Here is a 26,995-nt window from a genome sequence, read left to right as displayed (position 1 = left end):
TGGCTTTATGTAACAGGACACTCTGTTTTAAGAGTTGACTTCAAAATGGGCTCTCTCATAGGGCCACCAACTTTAGGGACCCTTTGACCATCAAGACAAAAAGGGTTGGACAACACAGGGGTACATCCAGCCAACTAGATCCTTTCAGTTGGCCTGCTGCCCCACGTGCTGGAAGATAGGGATTCCATCAGTCTCCCTTTACTTTCCAGCTACCCTACATTGCTTTTGCATCCCACACATGCAGCTGTGTGTTGTATTGCTTTGGCAGTGGGGATACTTTCTAGCTGTCCTGGCTGGCTGCATTTCTGAGTGTGAGAATGCTTTGAGTATGAGCTATGCAGCAGTTATCAGCAACCCTCTGCAGATTCAGGTTAGTGACGAGGGAAGGAAGAGGCTGGGCTTCAGAGCCTGAACCACAGCTACAAAATGCTCTCTGTGGAGCACTGTCAGCACCACTAGCTTGAGTCTCTGAGTTTAGGCTGGGAGGCTCACTCCAGAATGCTTTGTAGACATATCCTAATGTTCCAACAGCAGACGGCACTGCCCTGGTGGCTCTTTGTTCAAAGCAGTGTTTTCCAAGTGGTGTTTCACAGAACCTTGGGGTTCCGTGAAGTGAAAATATGCAAGAAAATGATCGGGGGTCAGCAACCTGCAGCTCTGGTAACACACACAGCTCTCAGAAGTCATTTGCAGCTTCAGAGGCTGCCACTTCTGACTCCTTTGCAGCTCCCTGCCCTGCTGCCATGGAAACAGTAGAACTAAATTTTAATTGGTTTAGTGGCTGGCAGGGTGGCAGGAAGGATCCGATCACTGAACCAACTCAATTTATTTCTTTTATTTCAGTGCCAACAGGGCAGGAAGCTGCACAGTCTTTCACTTGCAAAGTAGCCAGCGCATACCCAGTCGGGGAGGGGAAAGGGGAGCCAATGGCTATCTGGAAAGGAAGCCAGACAGTTCTTGCATTGTTGCCGTTCATTGGGTGCAACTGTCCTCTCGCATTGTCATAGAGTGGCCAGTGAAATTGGGCTCTCAGGACTAGAGTCGGAGGTGCAGTGGTGGCCAAGGTAGGTTAGCTTGCCATGGTGGGTGAGGTAATGGGAGGAACTACTCAGGTGGAGTTTGTTCAGGCAGGATTAGCCTGGGGGCTTCTTTAAGTGGATGGGTTAGTCCCAGGGGTCAATTTGGGGCTGAGGTGGGTTAATCCTGGGGATGGGGGTTTGGGACTGAGAGGGTTTAAGCTGTATATAAGACTGTTATGGGTTCTGCAAAATTATTTCGAGTTTAAAGGGGTTCTGTGGTCAGGTAACATTTGTGAAACAGTGGTTTAGATGCTTTCTTGCATTTTCTGTTTTCCCTTATCCCATGACCGTAGCACTCTTTCAAGACCATCCTTTGGGTCATGATTAACGATTTGGCAACCATTGCTGTAAATGGTTGTATTGTCATTCAGTGTTTCCTGACAATTGACTAGTTGCATATTTATACTTTCAGATTTAAGTTTATGCTGCCCCAGAACATTTACATATTTAGAATAGACAGTGTCATGGTTGTGTGTGTGTGTCCTTGGGCACAAGCAGCTATGTGGGATAAGCTTATAAAGTTGTACCAGAATTCACTATCAGCAGTAGAAAAAAATTATAGCTAGCATTTTAGTGACATTCTGACGAATGAGAGAAGTGCTATTGTATGCCAGTCTGCAGATTTAGAAGTATATCAGTTTGTCAAGAAGGTCAGCTTCACAACTGGTACTAACCTTACTTTGAAAAGAAAAGAAAAACTAATTTAATTTCTTACTGGGGTTGAAATTACTGTGCACAGTCATTCAAAACAAAAATCACCTTTTTACTACGTTGTGTGGAGTAAGATACTTTATTGTGGCTTTAACTCGTTCTCACACTTCAATTTTTTAAAATTATTTTGAAGATCAACCATTATATTTTTCAGGTTTGTTAAATGCATTTATCTTTTTTGATAACTAAACCCATTGGCTGTGGGGAGGCATGTGGAAAAACTGGGAGTGGAAAAGTAGTCTTCAGATTCAGAAGATTTTAAAATGGCCAAATAGCATTTGCTAAATGTTAACTTTTAAGCTTGTTTTCCGATGCTTGTTCACCTCTAGAGTTTTTTCCCCAAGGGATATGAGCTTGAAATTGGGGTATATAATACAACTGATAATGCAAATAAGCATAGCTTTGCTGCTGCTATGTTGTAATGAAATTTTCAGATTATAAAAAAACAAGTTAGTAATGTTAAAAGTGTATCTGATTTTGCAGCATGTTTGCAGATCTTTTTACTAATAGTGCATGTGACTGAAATTTAAAATAGTGTCTTTGCATTTTTTTGTGTGACTTTCATACTAACCTGATGAACGAACATACACTGAAGGAATTGGTAAATTGTCCACTGCCGATGGTAAAGCCTTCGCAGATCCTGAGGTGCTCCGAAGACTGACCTCCTCTGTCAGCTGTGCATTGGATGAAGCTGCTGCTGCATTGACACGGATGAGAGCAGAGAACAATCACAATGCAGGACAAGTGGACAAGTATGTAATGCCCAAATTTTAAATAAATAAAAGTAAGCCATCTAAGTTGTGCAATTTAAAATGAATTTTTTTGCGTTTTGGATTTAATTACTTTTTCATCTCTTGGTCACAAGGTTTTGGCCTTGCTAGTGGCAACAGCCATGTTCTCAAATCTTAGGGCTTTGTACACTTTACCCAAAGTGGTTAACTAGGGACTGGAACATGAATGTGGAACAGTGCTTTGTATCATCCATCCTTCTCTTAACATTATGAGAGAGTTTCCTTTCTTTCCATGTGCTGTGTGGTGTCAAAAAGCTAAGAAGCTAGTCTCGCCATTCCCGTAGAACAGAGGTTCCCAAACTTCTCAACATTACACCCCCCTTTTGATGCTTGAGAAACATTCAGGCCCCCCTCCTTCTTTATCATCATCCATCACCCTTTTAACAAAAAATTCAATTCATAGTTTAAAATAAACACACAAAATTTATAAAAATGTTGTTTAAAAATCAAAATAAGCACATAGTTTTTCTTGGCAGAAAAATATAATATCAGAAACAGCAGAAACAAAATTAGAACATAAGAACATAAGAATGGCCATACTGGGTCAGACCAAAGGTCCATCAAGCCCAGCATCCCATCTGTCGACGGTGGCCAATGCCAGGCGCCCCAGAGAAGGAGAACAGAAGACAAGTGATTTATCTCCTGCCATCCATCTCCTGCCCTTGTTATGAAGGCTAGGGCACCATACTTTATCCCTGGCTAATAGCCATTTATGGACCTGACCTGCAAAAATTTATCAAGCTCTTTTTTAAACCCTAATAGAGTCCTGGCCTTCACAGCCGCCTCGGGCAAGGAGTTCCACAGGTTGACTGTGCGCTGTGTGAAGAAAAATTTCCTTTTATTAGTTTTGAACCCACTACCCATCAATTTCATTTGGTGTCCCCTAGTTCTTGTATTATGGGAAAAGGTAAATAATTTTTCTATATTCACTTTCTCCACACCATTCATGATTTTATATACCTCTATCATATCGCCCCTCAATCGCCTCTTTTCCAAACTGAAAAGTCCCAGTCTCTCTAGCCTCTCCCCATATGGGACCCTTTCCAAGCCCCTAATCATCTTAGTCGCCCTTTTCTGAACCTTTTCTAATGCCAATATATCTTTTTTGAGGTGAGGAGACCACATCTGCACGCAGTACTCGAGATGTGGGCGTACCATAGTTTTATATAGGGGAAGTATGATATCTTTTGTCTTATTATCGATCCCTTTTTTAATAATTCCTAACATCCTATTTGCCTTACTAACTGCCGCTGCACACTGCGTGGATGTCTTCAGAGAACTATCCACTATAACTCCAAGATCCCTTTCCTGATCTGTCGTAGCTAAATTTGACCCCATCATGTAGTACGTGTAATTTGGGTTATTTTTTCCAACATGCATTACCTTACACTTACCCACATTAAATTTCATTTGCCATTTTGCTGCCCAATCACTCAGTTTGCTGAGATCTTTTTGTAGTTCTTCACAATCCCTTTTGGTTTTGACTGTCCTGAACAACTTGGTGTCATCTGCAAACTTTGCCACCTCACTGCTTACCTCATTTTCCAGATCATTGATGAACAAGTTGAACAGGATCGGTCCCAGGACTGAGCCCTGGGGAACACCACTAGTTACCCCCCTCCATTGTGAAAATTTACCATTTATTCCCACCCTTTGTTTTCTGTCTTTTAACCAATTCCCGATCCATGAAAGGACCTTTCCTCCTATCCCATGACCACCTAATTTACATAAAAGCCTTTGGTGTGGGACCGTGTCAAAGGCTTTCTGGAAGTCTAGGTATATTATGTCCACTGGGTGCCCCTTGTCCGCATGTTTATTAACCCCTTCAAAGAATTCTAATAGATTAGACAGACACGACTTCCCTCTGCAGAAACCATGCTGACTTTTGCCCAACAATTCGTGCTCTTCTATGTGCCTTGCAATTTTACTCTTTACTAGTGTTTCTACTAATTTACCTGGTACTGATGTTAAACTTATCGGTCTATAATTGCCAGGATCTCCTCTAGAGCCTTTTTTAAATATTGGTGTTATATTGGCCGTCTTCCAGTCATTTGGTACCAAAGTGGATTTAAAGGATAGGTTACAAACCACTGTTAATAACTCCGCAATTTCACATTTGAGTTCTTTCAGAACCCTTGGGTGAATGCCATCTGGTCCTGGAGACTTGTTACTATTCAGCTTATCAATTAATTCCAAAACCTCCTCTAATGTCACTTCAATCTGAGTGAGTTCCTCAGATTTGTCGCCTAAAAAGGCTGGCTCAGATTTAGGAACCTCTGTAACATCTTCAGCCGTGAAGACTGAAGCAAAGAAATCATTTAATCGCTCCGCAATGGCACTGTCTTCCTTGATCGCTCCTTTTATATCTTTATCATCCAAGGGCCCCACTGCTTTTTTAGCAGGCTTCCTGCTTCTAATGTATTTAAAAAACATTTTACTATTGTTTTTTGAATTTTTGGCTAGCTGTTCCTCAAACTCTTTTTTGGCTTTTCTTACTACATTATGACAGTTAATTTGGGAGTGTTTATGTTCCTTTCTATTTTCCTCACTAGGATTTGACTTCCACTTTTTAAAAGCTGCCCTTTTCTCTCTCACTGCCTTTTTAACATGGCTGTTTAGCCATGGTGGTTCTTTGTTAGGTCTCTTACTGTGTTTTTTTATTTGGGGTATACATTTAAGTTGGGCCTCTAGTATGGTGTCTTTAAACAGTTTCCATGCAGCTTCCAGGGATTTTAGTTTAATTACTCTACCTTTTAGTTTCTGTTTAACTAGCTTCCTCATTTTAGTGTAATTCCCCTTTTTGAAATTAAATGCCAGAGTGTTTGACCGCTGCGGTGTTCTTCCCAACACAGGAATATTAAAAGTTATTATATTGTGGTCACTATTTCCAAGCGGTCCAGTAACAGTTACCTCTTGGACCAGATCCTGCGTTCCAGTCAAGACTAGATCGAGAATCGACTCTCCCCTTGTGGGTTCCTGTACTAGCTGCTCCAAGAAGCAGTCATTTAAGGCATCAAGAAATTTAATCTCTGAATCCCGTCCTGAGGTGACATGCACCCAATCAATATGGGGATAATTGAAATCTCCTATTATTACTGTGTTTTTTATTTTGATAGCCTCTCTAATCTCCCTCATCATTTCAGCATCACTATCACTGTCCTGGTTTGGTGGTCGGTAATATATTCCTAATGCCATATTCATATTAGAGGAATGAATTGTTATCCATAATGATTCTATGGAACATTTTGATTCCTTTAGGATTTTTACTTCATTTGATTCTATATTATCCTTCACATATAGTACCACTCCGCCACCCGCACGACCTGTTCTGTCTTTCCGATATAATTTATATCCCGGTATGATAGTGTCCCACTGATTGTCCTCATTCCACCATGTTTCTGAGATGCCTATTATGTCAACTTCCTCCTTTGATATGAGGTACTCCAGTTCACCCATCTTATTAGACAGACTCCTAGCATTAGTGTAAAAGCATGTTAGAAAACTACCACTATTTATATGTCCGCCTTTCACAGACGTGGTGGATTTTTTTATGCACGATTGTTTCACATCTGATCTTGCCCATATATTATTTCCCACGTTCCCTATCTGACTAACTTCTAGGGAATCCCTGTCTATGGAGCCTCGTGTAAGAGAAGTCTCCGTCCGATCCAGGTGCTCCCCCGCACCAATCGGCTTTCCCCCACCTCTTAGTTTAAAAACTGCTCTATGTCCTTTTTAATGTTTAATGCCAGCAGTCTGGATCCACCTTGATTTAGGTGGAGCCCATCCTTCCTGTATAGGCTCCCCCTACCCCAAAAGTGTCCCCAGTTCCTAATAAATCTAAACCCCTCTTCCCTACACCATCGTCTCATCCACGCATTGAGACTCTGAAGTTCTGCCTGTCTATCTGGCCCTGCGCGTGGAACTGGAAGCATTTCAGAGAATGCCACCAAAGATGTTCTGGATTTCAGTCTCCTTCCTAGTAACCTAAATTTGGCCTCCAGAACATTAGTTTAATTAATTAGTTTAATTAATTAGTTTAATGTGAAGGGTGATGAGCCCCGGCCAGGCACCCAAGCCTTGCCAGCTGCAGGCCCGAGCTGCCAGAGCCCTGGCCAGCCTCACTATCTGGGAGCCCGCCACCGGAATCCTGCCAGCCCGCTGCCCAAGCCTCCAGCCTGAGCCCCGCAAGCTGCAGGCCAACCACTGAAGCTTTGTGAGCTCACCACTCAAACACTGCAAGCTGCAGGACAGCTGCCAGAACCCTGGCCAGGTGCCTGAGCCATGGGGCCCCTTGCCAGAGGCCCACAAGCCAGCTGCCCAAGCTGCGGGACCACTGGCCCGAACCCTGTAGGCCAGCAGCCACCTGCCCAAGCCGTGAGTTGCCCACTGCCCGGGTCAGCCACCTGAGCCTGAGTTCCCACGTGTCAGTCAGCTGGCCGAGTTAGAGCTCCCCTGCTGCGTGCAAGCTGCCCCCTCCCCACTGCACAAGCTGGATCAATGGTCCAGCTGTTAGACCCCCACCCCTCTTCTCTCCTCTCCCTCAACCAGGCACCCTCAGCCCCCCTCTTACTTTAGCCCCCTCTCCCCAGCTAGACAACCCCAGCCCCCGATTCTCCTCTCCTCTCCTCCATCCCTTCCCCCAACCCACAATCACTCACTCATGTTTGCAGGAGGGCACTCCACATGGCCTTTCACAGCCAGCTCCTTTTTGTAGTGGCTGCAGAGTCACCCACGTAAAACAGCAGGGGCTGCTCACAGCACCCCTGTGTGCTGGAGGAAGGATGACTCAATTGATAGTTAATCATTGAGTCTGTGGTTGAGAGCAGGCTCTTTCTTGAGACAGGGATGAATGAAGAGGGGAGGATGAGTTGCCTCACCTCCTCCCACCCATAATTTCTTCACGTCCCCCAGTTTGGGAACCCGTGCCATAGAGGGTATGTCAACACTGCAATTACACGCTTGCAGCTGACATCTCAACTTATAGAGACTTGCAGGGCCTGGGTTTAAGTTGCTACCGCCTGAGTTCTGGGAGTACTCCTTCAACCATGAGTCCTGGAGCAGGAGCTCAGATGTCTATACCACAGTTAAATAACCGTTTGGGTTGAGCTCTGTGAGACACAGTCATCTGGCACATGCTTCCCACAGTCTAATTGCAATATAGCCAGATCTAGAAATGCTAGTGACTTGCTGTAACTAGTGCCTCAGCTGCTTCAGTTGCCTGTTTATGAAACTAAAGAATGGCTAGCTCCTTATCCTGTTCGGACTGCCCCAGACAATTATCTGCCAGAAATTACTGCTATCGGGTTTTGGCAGAAAAAAATAAATTTCTTAGTAGTTGTCCAGAACATCTTTCAGCTTCAATAATCAGGAGGATATGGCTGCCCCCAGAATCAAGTGGTTGTCTTAAGTCCTGAGGAAGCTTTCACATCACTCCTTCAGTGGGAAAGAGAAATGTTACTCTAAGGGTCTTGAAACATCAACATCGTCTTTCAGCTTTTGAAAGTTGAGGCAAGATGTCCACTTCCCCTCAAATATTTGACGTGAAGATGATTTTTCATGTGGGGCTGGAGAAAACCTGAAGAATTGTTGAAATATTATGGTGTACATGTTACAGAATTACAAAGTGTCTAAGGTTAGAGATGTCCTTGTAGAACAGTTTTTCAAAGAATTTAAAAAAGGCCTAAAAATGAAATCACATTATTTTTTCTTGACAATCTGTAAAGTATTGTTGGTCAGGATTTAATTATAGCCTCACAGATGCACCTGGCTCTTGCCAAACACAGGCCCCTGTTGAAGCATGTCTTCCCTTCGAGAGCTTATGCTCCAAAATATTTGTTAGCCTATAAGGTGCCACAGGGCTTCATTGTTTTTATGGGGATCTGAGGGAAGGAATGGGGTAATATATTACAAGAGCATTTTGATGTTCTTTGTAGATGTTTTAAGACCAGGAAGCTTATGACTGTCTAGTTTGCCTTTACGTAACGCAAGCCATAGAAAAATTTTGTGCATGTAGCCCACTGAGTGGATAATTTAAAATTTTTTTAGATTATATCATTAAAATAATAAACGTAATGATTTGGTCTTGAAGATAGCATACCTGAGCAGAAGCAAACTGGAAGATGATTTAGAGAAGGTTTTGTAAACTGTCAACTAGAAGGAAGTTTGGTGTCCCTAATCATTCTTATTGCTACGTAACATCTGTTTTTCTCTGTTTCCCAGATGCTATGAGCAAATTCAGTTCAATTCCTTAATAGGTGGTCTTTAATACAGAGTCATATATGCAATATATTCAGCCAATTCTTTGTGTAAAATATTTACTTTAGTTAGAATAGAGTATTTCTCTAAGTGAAAAAAGTCAAATGCTATCACCTTATCTTTGGTAATAGTCACCCTATCTCAAAAAGAGTATTTCTCATGGTTTCAGGGAAAGGGGATGAGCGATTAAGGGCATGGAAATCTCATAGGAAGAGACATGGGGAATGGGGAGAAGACATTAATGGATGGTCTAAAATAAAAAAACAGGTGGGAAACTTGTACTCTGTTCTTGTCTCTGTAACAGTCGCAGTTTGGCAGAAGCGTGCTCTGATGGGGATGTGAATGCTGTCCGGAAGCTGCTGGATGAAGGAAGAAGCGTAAATGAACATACTGAAGAAGGGGAGAGTCTCCTTTGCTTGGCCTGTTCAGCTGGGTATTATGAATTGGCACAAGTAAGTAGACAGTACAGTCTCTTATGGCCAAACTTCAAATACAGAAGACTGTATGCCTGAAATTCTTTGAAAGCCAAACATTGTAGCCCTTTTGAGAGAGGAGGATTTTGTACTCTAAAAGGAATATGAGCTACAGCATAATGTAGTTCACTTTTATTGCATTCTCAACAGACTTTCAAACAGTTTTCCACTAAGTACGCTTTACAAGCCATCAGTCTGAAGAGGAGGGGGTAACAAATAAGGCATGATATAACATTGTTGATCTTGGTTGCAGATCACATCATTTGTGTGTTCCAGTGATCTTCTTGTAGTTCCCAGTCACATCACTCCAGAAACATTCAAGTTGTGCTGCCAAATAGTCATTTTAAGATTCAGCCCCTGAAGATGACTGCAAGAAAAAAAAATCTAGCTATTTTCATCTAGTGTTTTATGAGGCATAAGGACTCAGTCATTTCTAGAACTGGGACTTCTCTGGATAATATATTAGCATTGTGAAATAAATTCTAACTCCAGTGTCACTTTTGCCTTACTTTCAAGTTCTACCTTCCGTTACATCTGTGCAACTCCACTAAAGGCTAGTACTCACAAGCCAGAGCACCCCTAGCATGAGTTGGTGATCCCATATTTGTGCTGGAATTGTTAATCCACGATGTAAAATATTTCAGTTGCAACTGTACTTTTGAAGTACAGCTCAATTGTACTGTGAGCGCAACTGTACGTTTTTTTAAGTATTTGAAAATAATGATTATATGTTGAAGACTTTGCTTATATTTTTGGCTTTAAATATTGTAATATATAAAAAAGTGGACAAAAAGCAGCATAGTGCTCTACTTGGTTAGATGCAGGTAGAACTCATGTCTGTCTCTAGAAAGATCCAGATCAAGCTATTTACTAGACGCAAGATTGCTTTTAAAAATATCAGGGAAGGGGGAAAGTAGTTCTTATCGATGGGCTCCGCTAGACAGTTAGGTGGATATAAGGCAGCTTATGTTGACCTAAATACATCAGTGTCTACCCTACAGACTTCTTCCCAGTAATATGTGGTGTTCTACACTGACATAACTCTACCTCCACAAGAGGCATACGGCTTATGTCACTGTACGTAGGGCAGCACAATGTCTGGGTAGACCCTAAATCACTCATATAAGCTCTCATTGATTTCACAACAGAAGCCATGAAATTGGTAAGAATGCCACTGTTCTACCAGAGAGCTGGGCAGCTGGACTCTGCTTCTGGGTGGGAGCCACAGTGGGAAGCCTGGGGGGTGACTTGGACGCCAGTCCCAGATGGGAGCAGGAGTGAGAAGTCGGAACATCTTTGGACCCCAATCTCAGCTAAGAGCCACATGCTGAGACCTGGAAAGCCTTGCCTTATTTCAAGGCTTGGTGAGCCGTGAAATTGACAAGGCTGTCCAGTTCCCTTCTTATAGCAAGCATGGGAGGGCAGAGGCTAAGAAGCTCACCAGGAACCCAGAAGCCTCAGGGACATCCAGGCCCCTGGCAGGCAACTGCCAGTGTAGCTGAGAGGCCAGGCTTTCACCTATCCCTACGGCTCCTCTTACTTCCACAGAACTGCTCCAGGTGAGGACATGCACCATCAGCCCAAGCAGAGCTGTATAGACATGTACCACTGCAGCAATTTCTGCAGTGGCTGAAAATCAGCCTAACAGTTTGGCCTAGAATTGTAGTGTAAACCTATCCTACGTGGCTGCAGAATCAAAAGAAACAATGTAATAATTAAAACTCATTTAAGTGAACTTCTGTTTTTTGTTTGTTCAGGTGCTACTAGCGATGCATGCAAATGTTGAAGATCGAGGGAATAAAGGCGACATAACTCCCCTAATGGCAGCTGCCAGTGGTGGCTATGTAGACATTGTAAAACTGCTGCTTGTTCATTGTGCTGATGTCAATGCCCAGTCTTCAACAGGTAAATACGGAACAGCTTTTTACTTGCATGTTTTGAACTTTGTTTTTTTCTAAGTACATGGTACTTTCATTTAATAAAAAATACAGTGCAAATTACCTGAGTACAAAGGGTAAAACAATCATAACTGTTACATGGCACCAAACAGGAGCCATTGATAGCTAAAGGTGAACATCTGAGTGAAACCAAATGGATTCTCCTTAATCCTTGATAAAATGGCTTCATATTAGAATTATCCCCTAAAGGCCCCTATGAGGTAGGATCACCAGTGAAAGAAATGGGGACAAATTAAGCCTGACATGTTAATATAATTCAGTAACTTATACTTACCAGACCTGCATTTTCCTTAAGACTTGTATAAATCCCAGCAAAGTAGTAGTCCAAGCATTTCCTCCCTAGTTCAAGAAATTTTGAACTTTAGTTTGTATGTGATATTTTTAGTTCAAATTTCAGTTTATCCCTTTGTTCAAAGTTTGTGTACTTCACACACTTTCCTTTTATTCATGACACTTTTGACACATTTAAACTGAAACAACATTTTAAAAAGATTATGGACTCAGTTTTTGTTATTTACATTTATGTATTTATGGCTCTTTAATGTGTTTGGGTGAAAAAATTATCAGTTTTGAAAACTGATCAGGTACTTTTTCTGGAAAACAAGGGAATTTGTGGCGGGGGGGTGTTTTTGGTGTAGTGTACATATAGTATATTTCATTCCCTGTCCATAGCAGAAAAAAAATGTAGTGTAGTGCTCCCAAATACTTTTCTCTACAAGAAGCTTTTGAATTTGTGTGTCAGCTCAGGGTGGTTTTGGAAGCTTTCTAATGTTTCTTACTTTTTTTGTTGGCAGAATAGGAAAACATTAAATTATGTTTGAAATGCAAAACACTATTTTGTATCAAAGATAATTAACCAAATTTGAACTATATTAAGTAAAAGTAAATGGCATTGTGGCAAATAGTTTGGTGGTATATTGACAATAGTCTATTTGGTAAACAGTGCATTACAAGACAGAGGAAAGCCAATTTCAGGTAATCTTCAGGATTATAGTTTATTGCAGATTTAGAGTGTAAAACCTGCAGAGTCGGAGGAGGGAGTTTCTAATGTCTAATAAGTATACTTTTACCATGTTAACCAATTGTAACTGATGAAATACTTCATTTTGCTGTGAGAAATATATATGTATAAAATAAACTTCCTGTCAGTGTTTAAATATTAATATACAGTACTATAGTAAATGAAACAATGAGTTCACACAGTGACTCTCTGGCTAATGTTGATTACTAATTTGTCTCCTGAATCGATAAGGTGTGGGTGTTGCTGGCCTAGACAAGTGGCTTTCAACCTTTCCAGGCTACTGTACCACTTTCAGGAGTCTGTCTTGTGTTTCCCCAAGTTGTTCTTCAAGAGGTGTTCCTGTGCCTCACTCAAATATTTCTACAGCAGTGTTCACAGGGGCTATGCTCATGCATTACCTCCCTCGTGGGCGAGGCATCTCCACACACATGCTGTTACAGCCTCAATACCACCTGCTTGCCTGTATGATGTCATTGTCAGTAGCATGCCATACAGCACTGACTGACACTGCCTTGTTACCTTTGTAATTGGTGTAGTACGTGTTGGTGTCACTTATATCAGCACTACAGTTCATCTGCCACAGGGATCTGCTTGTCTCACCAGCTCCTGAGTCTCTCTTATTTGGTAACAGGATCTCACAAAGACTGTTGGTGCTGAACGAGCAAATATCCAGTTCCCTCTTGCTTTTCAAGTAATGAGGAGGAAGGTATAGAGAGAGCTTTCTCACCACCATACTCCTCCCTAAACAACACTCCCACTAGCTCTGCTCCAGTGAGCTCAAAGTCCACTTACGCTCGGCATTTACCATCTTGGTATGGACACCCTTAGATGAGACAACCAATGCCCTTTCCTGACCAGTGGCTGTATTGGAGCCCTTTCAGGTCCTATAAGAACCATTACACTAGTAGACACAGCCCTCATGGAGGGGGCAACAAACTGCCTCCTCAATCTCCGCTTCCCTTTGTAGAGGCAACAAGGAACTTGTACTGCCATATACAGAAGAGATGCCATTGGACATGTCTCCGGATGACACAAACATCTTTTTCATCAACAAGGCAATTGTGCCACTTCCACCTACCGCAGTGTACAATTTTACCCATTTTGAAGACCTATTTAAATGAGTAGCTAATGAGCTCAAGATCACTCTAGAAGAGGTATTGTAGAACCAACACAAACTGACAACTTACAGTGAGTGGCTTGCTCCAAGATTTTCCTTATCAATGGAGCCATTATGGACCTGGCCAGGACTGTCTCACACACCCTTGCCACCATACCCCCCCACATGCAAGAGGACTGATTGGAAATACTATGTCCTCTCTTAGGCCTCAGAGTTTCTCTTTGCACATCTAGCCCCAGATTCGTTGGTGGTGCAAGCAATTCATCAGAAAAATAAACAGCATTTCCGCTCAACTCCTTCTGATAGGGATATCAAAATACAGGACTTATTTTGCCTAAAAGTTTGGTGCCTTCTCACACAGCGCTGCAAACTACCTTTAGGAACATAAGTTTCTTTGATACTGTGGATACTGCTGCCAGAACCACTGCTACAGTAGTTATGTGCTATGCTTCCTGGTTCCATCATTCCCTTTTTCTGCATGAGAATGCAAAGCACCATGAAAGACTTTGTCCCCTTCACTGAGGAGAAATTATTTGCTGCTAAACCTGTAAGATGTTGCACACCTTGAAGGATTCCAGGGCTATGCTGCGATCTGTTGGCATCTGTACATGGGTCTGTGGAAGAAGGCAACAGAGGTATCAATGACACCAAAATCCAGGATACCCAGCATATGCACAATAGCTTCAATGGCCAAGCAACCAGCAACAACACCCATGCCAGAGACTCAGGTCTCAGCAATAGTGGACCTGCCCCTCTGCGCCCCCCGCCTCCCCATCATCAACATCTTAGCCTGCTCAACCTAACAAGCAAGTATGAACATTTGTTTGAGGGCATAGAAGACCTCCCACCTATTCCATTGCTGTCAATATCTATTTCACCCTTTTGGTCGCCGTTTGCTCCCTTTCTACCACAATTGGCGGGCTGTTACTGCAGACATTTGGGCTCTGGAGGTTATTTGATTGAGCTATACCAGCCTCATCCCTGTCCCTCTTCAGGGACCCATCTCATGACCATTTGCTCCACCAAGAAGTGCAAGATCTCTTACAAATTGGAGCAGTATAAGCAAAGAGAAAAGGTTTTACTCCCCCAACTTCCTGACAGAAAAGAAAGCAGGGAAGGGTGAACCATTCTTGTCAAGTGACTCAAGTTCGTAAAAAATCAAACATTCAAAATGGTGACACTCATGACCATCATTCCAGTGTTGGAGCAAGGTGGCAGATTTTCATGCCTTTATTTTCAAGATGCGTATTTTCATGTAATTATACGCTGCTCACAGATACTTTCTCAGATTTGTTCTAAGTCCAAATCATTACCAATACAGGGTTGTTACCTTTGTTTCTCAATGGTACCCTGCATCTTTTCCAAGACTCTTGTGGTGGTAACAATGCATCTAAGGGGAAAAGGAGATCATTTTTCCTTACCTGGGAGGCTGCCTGTTCAAGTCTGACTCTAGAGCAGGGGTGTCCAACATGTTCACCTCTCACTACATGTGACAAATAGGGCACTGCATTGTGGTGAATATGGCTCTGAAGCTGCGTACTGCTCTTGGAGCCTTTAAATGCGGCTCCTCCTGAGAGCCGCACCTGGGGAGTGCCGTCCACCTACTCCTCCCACCATCTGACGGGGTGTATGCATGAAGTGTGTGGTGGCTGCCCCAGTGAGTTGCTGGCATTGAACTAGAATAGGGATGGGGGTGGGGAACGCCAGGGGCCTGGCTCTGGGGAAGGGCATTTATTTGGGGGAGGGGGAGAAAAGTGGTGAATATGGAAAGATAACCACAAGTGGTGGTGATCTTTAAATTCCTATTGGACACTGCTGCTCTAGATGAGGGCATTTGTACCATGCAGGTTACCATTAACTGCTTCCAAGCTCTTGGCCATCCCATAAACACACACAAATCCACTTATAAGTGTAAACAGCACGCACGCACGCACGCGTGTGTTTTAAAGGAGCTGGTACTCTGTTCCAGGGTGGGTCTAGGAAAGCACTGAATGGGAGACATGTTCCTGATCAGATGGAACACTATTTGCCTTCCCCTGGAAAGCACTAGTTCCACAAACTAATACAAAATAATAAAAATATGGACAAAGACAGCATCACATTAATAGTGCCTATGTGGCCCAGACCTTGTGGTGCCCATTTGTCACCAGGATGTTAGTCTGACCCCACCCCCCAATCCCTTCCCCCACTCTGAACTTATTACAACATGGAGCTCAAACATGCCACCCCCACTTACTGATGCTTCACCTCAGTGCGCATGACTCCTGATCCTCTGCTGAGGAGCTAGACAGCTCTGAACAAGTACCAAGAGTACTGTTACACAGCAGAACATACTGAAAGCGCACCACTCACTCATAAATGAACCAGGTTCACTTCTTTGTGCTCTACTAGAAAAACCACTCTTGCTTCTGTATCTCTACTGCTGAGGCATGATTTTTCTCTTGACCTTTAATCTGTCTGGCCTCTGCTTCTACTCCGCAAAGGTCTATCTAACAGCAATCACTGCTTTTTACCTTAAGACTGGGATGCTAAAGTTTTTGCATATTGCATTGCAAAGAGACTCCTTAAGGATGTACAATTAGTGGGGAACCTACAGCCTGCAGGCCATATCCAACTTGCAAGGGGAGTGCAGGAAGAGAACCTGAGCCCAAATCAAAGCAAGCTGCGGGCCAGATGTGGTGCATGGGCTTCACCTAGTGTGTATGTGTGTGTGTGGAGTGGGGGAAGTTCTCCCTGCAGGCACTGCCCTCCCCCTCCAGCAGCCTGCCCATTAGGCCAATTGGAGTGGAGTCTGCAAGGACCGCAAAAATGCTTCTCCTCCTGCCTACCCCCCATAAATGGTGCCAGGGAGGTACCCTAATTCCTCATCTCTTCTTGCATCCCCCCTCATTCCTGCAACTCTCCTCCTGCCCAGACACCACATCCACATCTCCCTCCCACCTGGGTCCACCCCAGCCCACTCCTGCACTCTCCAGCAGCACTTTCTACACATTGAACCCCATCATTTTGACCCCACCCTAGAGCCTCAGGGGGCCCCACAAAATCTTCTAGTCCTGGGCCTCCAGAAGAGTTAGTGTCAGGGGGCTTGAGCTGGATGGGATTGTCCCATTTTCTCTCCTTTTCACTTGGGGGCCAGATCTGTGAGAATTTTTGTTTTGCTTCTCACTTGTTTGTGGTCTCCTGTTTAATTATTCTGTGGGTCAGTGGCTCCTGACCCAAGAGAGGTTTCTCGCACCTGGTTTACAAGCTCTTCACTCAGCTTTTAGACCACCTGCTCAGTTTTGGATGTTACCCTTGGGCCTCGCTTGCTTGATGCATCAACCATTTGAGCCCATGGCAACATGTTTCCTTTTGCATCTGTGTGTGAAAGTTGTGTTTTTTAAATGCTGTTATGTGTGCTAGATCTGTAGGGGAAATTGGGGCACTTATGGTTAACCCACTGTACATTATATTTTTCAGGGTAGAGCCACTCTCCATTCTTGTTCCATATTCTCCCCACTCCAACAGACCTATCCACTTACCACCCTTCTTCCTGAAACCACGAGCCAGTACTTTTGAATGGACAGTGTACACTCTTGATGTGTGATTGCAGGTGCTAGCCTCTTGTTTGGACAGAGAAATGCCATTTTGAGCCTCTTCTAACTTTTTTCATCTCACTGGATAGTAGACTTCATCTGAGTGCTACTAGGTAAAGAACAGTAATCCTCCCACTTCCATTGAGACTCACTCCACAAGATCTGTGCAACATTCTCCTTGCAAGTATTTTGTAAAGCTGTCTCCCCCACCCCCAAGCTTTAGAACATACCTTTATGAACTATTCTGTTCTTACTCATGGGTCCTTGACTGCTACTAGAATGCGCCAGATGGTGTGGTCTACAGCTTTCATACCAGATCAAAAGTCCCCGTGTACTTCAGAGATACTGCTTTCTAGTTACCTGGAGTGGATCACCCATCGGCATATCTCTGGAAGAAGAGATGTTGACTCACCTGTGCAGTAATTGATGCTCTTTGAGATGAGTGTCTCCATTGGTGCTACACTAACCACCCTCTTCCCTTCTACTTCGGCCTTTGGAGCTGTCTGTTGTAAAGAGGGAATTGAGGACATGGGCTGCACATGTGCTCTACTGGGGCACTGTCGTGCATGAGGCAGGCACTGCGTATGCATAACACCCATAGACATTGCTGTGGAAATCTGAGTGAAGGTACGGGGTGCACCAACACCTGGAGTGGAGCCCCCCCATGGATGCTCCTCGAATGCACAGGGGACTAACTTAATCTTTTATGTCACTTAAAAGCTACTTGCTTACAAATCAGATATAAAAATACAAAAGTATCACAGCACCCTGGTAGTAGAAAGTTGCTTACCTTTTCATTTTTGCTGTATACCTATACTCTGATTTTGTGAATGTTGTACTTTCACTTCATTGTATAGTACATTCATCCCTTGTTAAACGAATACTTTGAGTACTCACTTAAATGAGGGACACATTTACCTACCTTAGGTCACTCTGAGTGAACTCCCCGTGCCGCTAATATGGGCCCACTCCATGTGGCTCCAACCCCCTAGTCTGACACGCCCCTGACCCCAGATTTTAACCTTCCCTCACGCTCACAGCCCCAAACTACCCCCAGCTTTTAACCCTGCCCATCCTGAGGTTCACTCACCTTTCAAAAGCAGCACCACCTACTGCCATTCCTTCCCCGAGTTAGGAGCCCTAGTCACCAATCAGACTTTTACATGTCATTTAATAGGAATTTAGTGTCCCTCTTATGAGTTTCTGCCTACCAACAGAAAGTTGGGAACCAATTGTGCTCGTATAGTGAGGGATGAGTGTATATGGAGCAGTATTAACAAGTCATTGCCTGTATGCAATTTTAGTTTATATACTTTGCTAGTGGTTTTCATGTAACTTGTGGTAAAACTAGCCAAATACCTAGGTGATTGGAGGTTCCCCCTGAAAAAGCTGTACATCTTCCCAGCAGTATGTCCCCTGCTGGTTGAGAACCAGTGATCTAGTGAAGTGAAGCATTCTGAAGTAGTGGGAGGTGATTCGGTGACACCTTAATGCCATAATTGGGGAGAGGAGTTTTTATAGCTGTAACTTGCTTCTTGGATGAAGAAATTTCTGGAAGAGGGGTTTGAAGAGTGTAGGTTGAATCTGTAGTCTGCTGAAAAGGACTCAGGGGCCTGAGGTAACCAGGATGCTTTCCTGAAAATGAAATCCAGGCATTTTCAAGGATACCATAAGTTAGTGGTAGAAAGAGTGAGCTTGGGCAAGTAACCCAGTGCTTGACCATACCTTTGAAGATATTTTTAGAACAGTAGAAATGTAGGAAACTAGGGAATGTGGAAGAGTAGTACTAAAAATGAAGTAAGCTTCATCTGGGCAGTAACTAAGATGGGCAGTAAACCCACGGTTTAATGGACTAATAGGGGGAAGGGGTGTGCATTAATGCCGGAAGTCCGTTATAGCTGACTGGTTATCCCAGCACATCACTCACTCCTGTCTTCTGCACCTCCTTCCCCTTACACCTCCCTCTCCCAGTTGCCAGGAGAGGAGCTGAATGCCAGTCTGTCTCCTTCCACTTCCTGCAGCTCTCAGCGCTGTGGCTCCTCCAGCCCCCGGCTCAGAGCTGCCTGTGCAATGGTAGAGCATGGCCGCCCCCAGTCTGCCAGCGGGCAGCAGCCTCTGACACCATGGGTGGTGCTCAGCGCTATTGCAGATAGCGGGAGCCGGGCACCAGCATGCTTCACGCACCTGGAGCTGAGAGGTGGAGGGAGGAGAGCTCCTGCACTCCACTTCATCCCTGCCCCCGCCCCCAGGGCTCCAGTGGCCCTGGCAGTCCCAGCTGCTGTGGTGGCCCCAGCAGTGACTCTGGTGAGTATCCAGTATTTATTTGGAGAGTGGCAGGGGGCTGACAGACAGTGTCCATTATTTCTGAAATCCATTATATCAGGGTCCCTTAAACTGAGGGTTTACTGTGCTGCTAGTAGATAAAATGTATTCAATTTTTGAAACCAAGTGATGCAGGAATATTAAGGTCATTGATAAATATGGGAAGCTTTCTTGTTAACAAATTCTACAGGAAGAAGATGGTGGAAGAGAGTTAAAGATGGAAGAAAATAAAGAATGAAAGTTTAAATCCCTTACGTATATGCCTAACGTTTATTGTGAAAAATGTCGAGGGAGGTGTGCTGCAGTTAGTCAGAACTTGACTGTATTGGCTGAAAAAGATTATTAGGACATCGTTTACAGAAGGTAGAAGCCATACACAGCAAGAATGATGGCATCTGAATGAGATGAAAGCTAAAGGGGTTGTTGAATGTCTCTTGGGCTGCATCTACACTAGCAAGCTCTTTCAAAAGATTTTTTTCAAAAGAAGGGGCTCTTTCAAAAGATCCTACGGAGTGTCTACACAGTGTTCTGTTGAAAGTAAAGTGAAAGAATGCGATGCTCCTTTCAAAATTGCTCTTCCTTTTGAAAGCTGCTTTCAAAACAAAACGTGCAGATGCTCTGCAGGCCCTTTTTTCGAAAGATGAGTCCTTATGCAGACTGACTTTTTTTTTTTTGAACCCTGGACTGCTCTTTCAGAAGTGCTGGGGGCTGTGTGGATGCTGTCTTTCGAAACATCAGATTGCTCTTTTGGTCTGCTTTTTTGTGTTGACACTCTTTCAGAAGAGATGTTCTGAAAGGGCTTCCTTTGAATGATCTCTGTAGTGTAGACATAGCTTTGGACTCCTAGAGAAGATACTAAAGGCCAAATGAAACCTTTAGGTAGCTAAAAGGAGTCCAAACCTCTGGTGGTATTTTAATGTATTACATAAAATTGTTAATCTGTTTCTGAATCTTCTACCTCACCTGAAATCCCAGGAGAAAGAAGTGCAAAAGTCTTCTATGTTGATTCATGGTACAAATATGTGGGAAATCTTAAAATTTTATAGGTTTAAAAAAGGTTTTGGTTTCATTTAGTTGCTGTTGGGATTAGGCAAAAGAGGAGGGAGTTACTTACTGTATGTTCTTTATTTCCTCTTAGGAAACACAGCACTCACTTACGCCTGCGCTGGGGGATTTGTTGACATAGTGAAAGTGCTGTTGAAAGCAGGTGCTAATATAGAAGACCATAATGAAAATGGGCATACCCCTTTAATGGAAGCAGCCAGTGCAGGTCATGTTGAGGTTGCACGAGTACTTCTGGAATATGGTGCAGGAATCAACACTCATTCCAATGAGTTCAAAGAAAGTGCACTTACACTAGCTTGCTATAAAGGTATGGTATTTAAATCTTCATTTGTGCAGAAGCTTTAGGTGACTTTACTTTTTTTTCTTTGAGGTTCATTGTATAATGAACATGACCTTGCTAGATGATGTGCTTGGAATCTAAAATTCTTACAGCTCAAAAATATTGTGAGGAATCTACTTAGAGTGCTGGAGTTTAAAGCAAACAATGTGGAAGTTAGGAAATCTGGAATTATTTGCAACTTAATTTTATTATACAACATACTCCATATATGTTCTATCTAATGACATGAAGACACAGCATAAGAACAACTGTTTTTGTCATGGCCGTCACCATTGCAACCAAAATGTCTTTCTAAACTTTGAATTTTGTTGCAAATGATTGTTCTATACATGTGCTGCCTCTCTCCTTTATAGGGAAAGTACTCATACCCAATTGTGAATATGATATTAAGGTATCTGTGGCTAATGTGTACTAGAAAACCAGAGTAACCATGCTTATCTGTCATGGTATGCTCTCAAAACCATTTTAGGAGTGTTAATGAGGTTGAAGTAGTAGGTGAATGTATTCAGTTGGATTATGTAGGAAGTCATGGAGGGCTATTGCTTATTTCATACTATGTTAAATATATCCTCTCTAAAGCTTAGCAGGAATATGAATTTGGAGGTGGTTATGTGTCAGGTTAGTAGATGGAGAATATGGGAGTGTTTCTTGGTTCATGTTGAAAATTTCAGATAGAAGAAAATAGTTGGGATTTAAGGAGACTTGTGGCTTTACCGATAGACAGTGGATGAAGCTACATGTTCTAAATTAAAGCTGGTTGTGGAACTTGAACTCAATGACTTGCAGATATCAAGCTTTTTTAAACTTTTTTGTTTTAAATGAAGTTTCCAACCATAATTCTATGAAGTTTTGTTTCCAGGAATGTTTTCTTCAGTTCTTTAAAATCTGACTTCTCAAGTATTCTACTGTTCTTCAGGTGCTTGCTCATATCCATTCCAGTATTTGCATGCGTGCTTGATTGTCGAAATAGTTTCCCCGTAGTGCTGGTCACTGACCATGAAGTAAAGAAACCATCTGTGTGCTGGGATAATAGAGAGCTGGAAGTATGCATCCTTCAGGTTGAGGATGGTGTACTAGTCCCCTGGCTCTAGGGAAGGAATGATGGAGGCTTGCAAGGTCATGCCATACTTCATGTTCTTGTGCCTATCTGTGAAGACCCAAGGTCCTTGTCCCATGGTGGATCTTCAGGGCCCTGGGGTATAGTGTGATACTGTGGCTGATTTTGTATTACAGAATATGTGCCTCTTCTTTTGGAACATGGTGGCCACAGACTATAATGGTAATACCATAAGTCTATTCCCTATTTTACTTCAGCATAACCCAAGGGAGCCCCATTCTATACTTTTTCACCCCCTTAGAAAACAAGTACTAGTGAATTCAGTGGGGCATGTTTCAAAATAAAGTACACTCTAAATACAGTCAGTATTTTTGGCAACTTGATTTAATTGTTTTAATTTAAATTGCCTTGATTTTTAAATCATTTCACCTTGGTGTGTGACCTCAAAGGTGTCCAGTGTGGAGCGAAGATCAACTTCATCCTCCAACTCCTCCCAAGTTGGGGACTCATCTGGCACCAGACTCGATGTACTGCCTGTTGGTGACATAGTCAACAGTGACAGGTTCTGAGGGCGAAGGTACACATGGACGCACCCCATTTGTAGTCTCCTCAAGGCTTCTTGGAGGACTGATCCCTGTCAATTGTTGTCGTCTTTTGTAGCAGTGCAGACTGTGAGTGGTGCTGCATGTTTCAACCAGCTTTACGAGGAGGAAAGTGGTACTGATGCTCCCCAAAGGAGTCCTTTTTTGGTGCCGAGACATCCCTTCCTAAGAGTGGAGGGCTGACTTCAGGTAGTCCCTCTACCTCTTTACCCTGGGTCTAAAGCTCCTGCAAATAGAGCACTTATTCATTAGTTGGCTTTCTTCCAGGCACATAAGCAGTGTATGTCTCCCCTCTGGGCATATGCTTCTTGCAACGCTCATGTGACTGACACCCCCTGAGACTGAGGCATGCCTTGTGTCCAAGGAAAACTGGGTCTGGGGAATCCCCCCGAACTAGTATTAGCTAAGTATGCAACTGCAAGTCTAAGAACTCGTTCAAATATCTGTAAGGGAACCACTAGGTAGTCACAACTACTCCAAAGAACATCACTGGCAGTAAGAAGGAACTGAGCAGGCAATGAGTTGGCAGGGACCTATACACCTTGCCATGAAGGTGCCAGACCAGGTCCTGCAGCTGACCTAGCAGGCACTGCTAGTTGACGGGGAGCGGGGGGAACCTTCCAGTTGTGCACTCAGCTCATACATATGACTATTGGAATGGACGTGAGCAAAAGATCTCAAAGAACAATAGTTATGAGAGGTAGGTAACGGGGGTTTAGGTGCTCTTTTTCTTTGATAAGTAGTATTACTTTCAGAAAAGTCAAGTAAAATCTTTTTCATGCTTTATAGGTGTTTAAAAATGAAGTGAAGGCAGCTGACTTATTGAAAGTCTGAGACTCAGGGAACAGTTTCTGCTGGGTTCCTTTTTACTCACTAGAGGATGTGGTGAAAACATTGAATTTAATAATTTTATTACTCATATGTCTTTAGCTGCTTTAAAAGTACCCCTCCCCCACTTTGCCAATAGAGTAGAAATTATTTGAATGAAAAGGAACTCATGGCTCTCAGAACCTAAATTCTGTCAAATGTGGGAGTAGATGTAAATTCTTGGACTGAAGTAAGTAGTGTGGTGAGACAGCTTGCATTTGGAGTCCATTATGAACTTGGATTCTGTGGTGATGGTCATGGAGCTTGAAGAACTTGTAAACGTTTCATTTCCTGTTGTTGGATTTGTATGCTTTAAGGTGTTCATAAAATGTACAGATTCATGATATTCCCCAATACATATATATCCCAACCTCTGACACTAGAGATTCAATTTAAGTCCCACTTTGAGACTTTCTCCCCGCAGAATATCCAGACATACTTGTCTGCCAGAGTAATACTGGATACTTCAGAGATCACCTAAAGACTTGGAACCTATCCCTTGGTCTACCACCTTGGGCTACTGGACTTCATGATCATCTCTGTCAAGACATCTACGGAGTTATTCTCCTCATGTCTCCTGTGAGCACACCTGATTTTATTCCCCAGTCAGACTATTTACTAGTCCTGTTAGGAAATCAGACCCTCATAGATATCAAGAAAAACAGAAAGGAGAGGAGTATGTTGAGGAAATGGAAGAAAGTTATTTACCACAATATCCGCTGGAAACTTCCTATCCTGTTCTACCTTTTGTACCTGAATTCGCTGACAAAGCTACACCACCTTATTCTGTACCAGTCCTTTCAGAGCTGGTAGGGAAAACAGGAAATATTCTGTCTATAGTAATGCAAAAGAAGGTACATAAATTGTTCAGTAGCCTCTCTTCTGCCTAAGCACAAATATTCCTTAGCTTTGCAGAGGGCTTAAGGCAAACTCCATTCTACCTCAGAACGAGCTGTAAAGAGGTATCAAGTTCTGCCAAAAAATTTTTTTCTACTCTCCCAGATTCAGATTCCATAGTAGTGTTGTACCCGTAGTAGTACCCAGGAAAAATCGTGAACAGTTGGGACTGCCTAGGTCCACTCTGACGGATGGAGGTCCTAAAAATACTCAAATCTCTTTTGGAAACAACTGTTTTTCAGCCATCAAGCTTTATTTGCATAGTATGATTATCTGAACTGGGACAGAGTATCGCATTTTATTGTAAGTTGCCATTGGAAGCAAAGACTGACTTGAGATTTGTAGTATCTGAGAACTATCTAAGTATTAGGATCTGTTTTTCAAGCAGCCTTGAACACTTGCGGCCATGACCACTATCATCAGGAGGGATTCCCAAAGAAATCCGAGCTACTAATGCACATCTTCTCTTTGAAGGATCAGACCTTTTCAGCTCCTGAACAGATGAGTCATTACATGCCGTAAACAATCTACAGCCATGCTGAGATCACTAAGTTTCGTTAAGGTGCCAGAGCAAGTTAAGACAGAGAATTTCCCTCTGTCAACAATAGACACTTATTGCTTTTGTTCCTAAGTTTCATTTTATCCAACAGACAGCACCCTCCTCTTCTGCTATCCACGCACCCTACACTTACTTCCAAGTTTAAAATAATGTCCCCGTTCCACCTGAGCTGCTTTGTTCTCATCCTCATTTTTGGTTGCCTCATCCTTCACATTGCTTAGTGTCATGTAGCTGTACATCTGGTCCTCAGAATAATATGTTCGGATCACAGTGGTATCTGACTTCTATCTGCACAGGACCTATCTTTAGCTCTAAGAGTGTTTGCAGAATGTCTGGCAGTAGTGGCTGCCCATTTAAGATAAGGAATACATGTGTACCCCTACTTGGGTAGCTCCTTCTGAGAAGGGAATTCCCCAGAAATTAGCCAGTGTCAAGAGTCCTCAACTGTTCCACTCTTCAGGACTTGAGCTGAAATAAAAGTAGTCATCCACTAAATATGTAGAACTTGTAGGGACTTTTCATCAAGCTGAAGAAAGCAGAGCTGTCTGAACATGTTTCAGTCTATGGCATCTTTGGTCTGCAATAACAGCAAGAAATGTAGGCCACATGTCCGCTTAAGTGATACCTCTTGCCAGATTTCACCTTTGCCCTCTGCAAGGATGCCTGGGATCTGTTTACAAACCTACCAAATGCTATATGTATACTTAACTAATGATCCCAAATCCTTCTTTATCTTTCCTAAACTAGTGACAAATCTAGGGATTGTCCACAAAGTGGTATCATGCAGAACCCCTGATCCCAAAGTGAAAAACACCATAGAGTCTCTGTGGCTAATTAGGAGGAACCCAAACAAGCTGTAGACTATTTTTATGATTGATTTGGTGTAGTTCGTAGTCCTCACTACAGTGCTGAAACTAAAAGCAGTATGTCTGTTCTGCAGAGAATTTGTCACTTCTGAAAGGAATCACAGTGTAGACTGTTACTGACAACATCTCCTCAATGTATTATGTCAAAAGACAAGTTGATGCTACTAGTTTTCCATTGATAAATGTCCTTTCTTCTGTCCTGGAGCAAGTACCTGACCGGTGTCCCTCCATGGTACTTTCCTTATTCTTTGGTCTCAGTGGCTTTATATATTTCCTTCCCTGATGCTCAAAGTCATAAGAAACGTCAGACCAGGATGCGGACAGAGTGACGTCTACAGCGTCTTAGAGATCAAGACAGTATTGACTCAAACTTCTGCATCTGTTCACAACGATTGTTGGAGATACATTCTTGACCCAGTCCCCCTATCTCTAGTGTGACCATATTTTCCTGTGTTGAATACAGAACACCTCATAAAAATACTCCTATTGAAGCAAATTCAACAGCGATCGATTGTACAAGTGTTCAGATTAACATCGTTGACTGAACCTCTGTTAAAGAATCCAACTACAACGTATTCTGTTATTTACCTTGTTAAGTTTTTCGTGCTCACATGGGGAGAGGTGACACACCGTCTCATAGGCCTCTCTCTTGCACACCAGGGTGTTTGTGTGACCCAGCACTCACCACTTTCCATGCCTGAATGAGCCCCTGAGCTGGACCCACCTTGCTTGGTATCTGGCACTCTGTCTTCCCCAGGCAACACCTGGGATGGGAGACATACAGGGTCACATGCCCTCCGCCCAGATTTCTGCCAGAGTTCACACTAGAATGTTGCCAGCAGCAGCCTTTCAGTACTGTACAGGAGGGGGAGGTGCTTCCAACTGCAGGGAAGGGGTGGGGAAGGTATGACTTATCCTATGTCTTTGGAAAGCTCATCTCTTCCCTGCTTCCCCCAGCTGCTCTCAAGTAATGCAAGCAGCTTGTCCTTTCTTGCCTGCTAAGTGTCAAAAAGGCAGTTAACATCTCCAGGCTACTGCTGACATCGATGCATCCCAACCTTCTCCTCCTACAAATGTGGGTAGGGGAAGGTTAAGTCCTACGGATGCAGTGTGCACCCTGGACCCTGACTCCAGGTCCTTCAGTCAACCCAGCCAGCGAGGTGGCTCAGTAGGCGGGGGCAGAGAGGAGAGAGTAGCCCTGTGTTGCCTGGTGGGGCAGGATCCAGGGTGGCTGGGGGAAGTGCATGTGCGAGCGCATACAAAGACAGTGCTAAGGTCCTGCATGGGAATCCTGTGGAACTGGCAGGCGTGCAGCATTAGCGAGCTGGGAATTGCTTCCCCTCCCACATCTCCCTAGAGCCTAGCTGAGGAAGGGAGAAGCTTCCATATGCCTGCATCGTTCAGGGCTTTGGCACTTGCAGGGCTTGGCTCTGGCGG

At 43.3% G+C, this 26,995-nt stretch overlaps 1 protein-coding gene across 13 annotated transcripts in view; it reads left to right on the top strand.

The window, feature by feature from the left end:
• The window catches only part of ANKHD1 (ankyrin repeat and KH domain containing 1), a 170,430-nt gene that overhangs the window by 65,177 nt on the left and 78,258 nt on the right, over positions 1 to 26,995 (top strand). For all 13 annotated transcript variants that reach the window (XM_075010053.1, XM_075010055.1, XM_075010056.1 and 10 more), the window contains exons 3-6: positions 2,386 to 2,542; positions 9,144 to 9,291; positions 11,070 to 11,217; positions 20,444 to 20,677. In XM_075010053.1, the coding sequence (XP_074866154.1) occupies positions 2,386 to 2,542; positions 9,144 to 9,291; positions 11,070 to 11,217; positions 20,444 to 20,677 (687 nt within the window). The remainder of the gene's footprint in view (positions 1 to 2,385; positions 2,543 to 9,143; positions 9,292 to 11,069; positions 11,218 to 20,443; positions 20,678 to 26,995) is intronic.

The sequence above is a fragment of the Carettochelys insculpta genome, chromosome 15 (genome assembly GCF_033958435.1).
Source record: "Carettochelys insculpta isolate YL-2023 chromosome 15, ASM3395843v1, whole genome shotgun sequence".
Taxonomy (NCBI): Eukaryota; Metazoa; Chordata; order Testudines; family Carettochelyidae; genus Carettochelys; species Carettochelys insculpta.
This window is presented reverse-complemented; position numbering and strand designations above follow the sequence as displayed.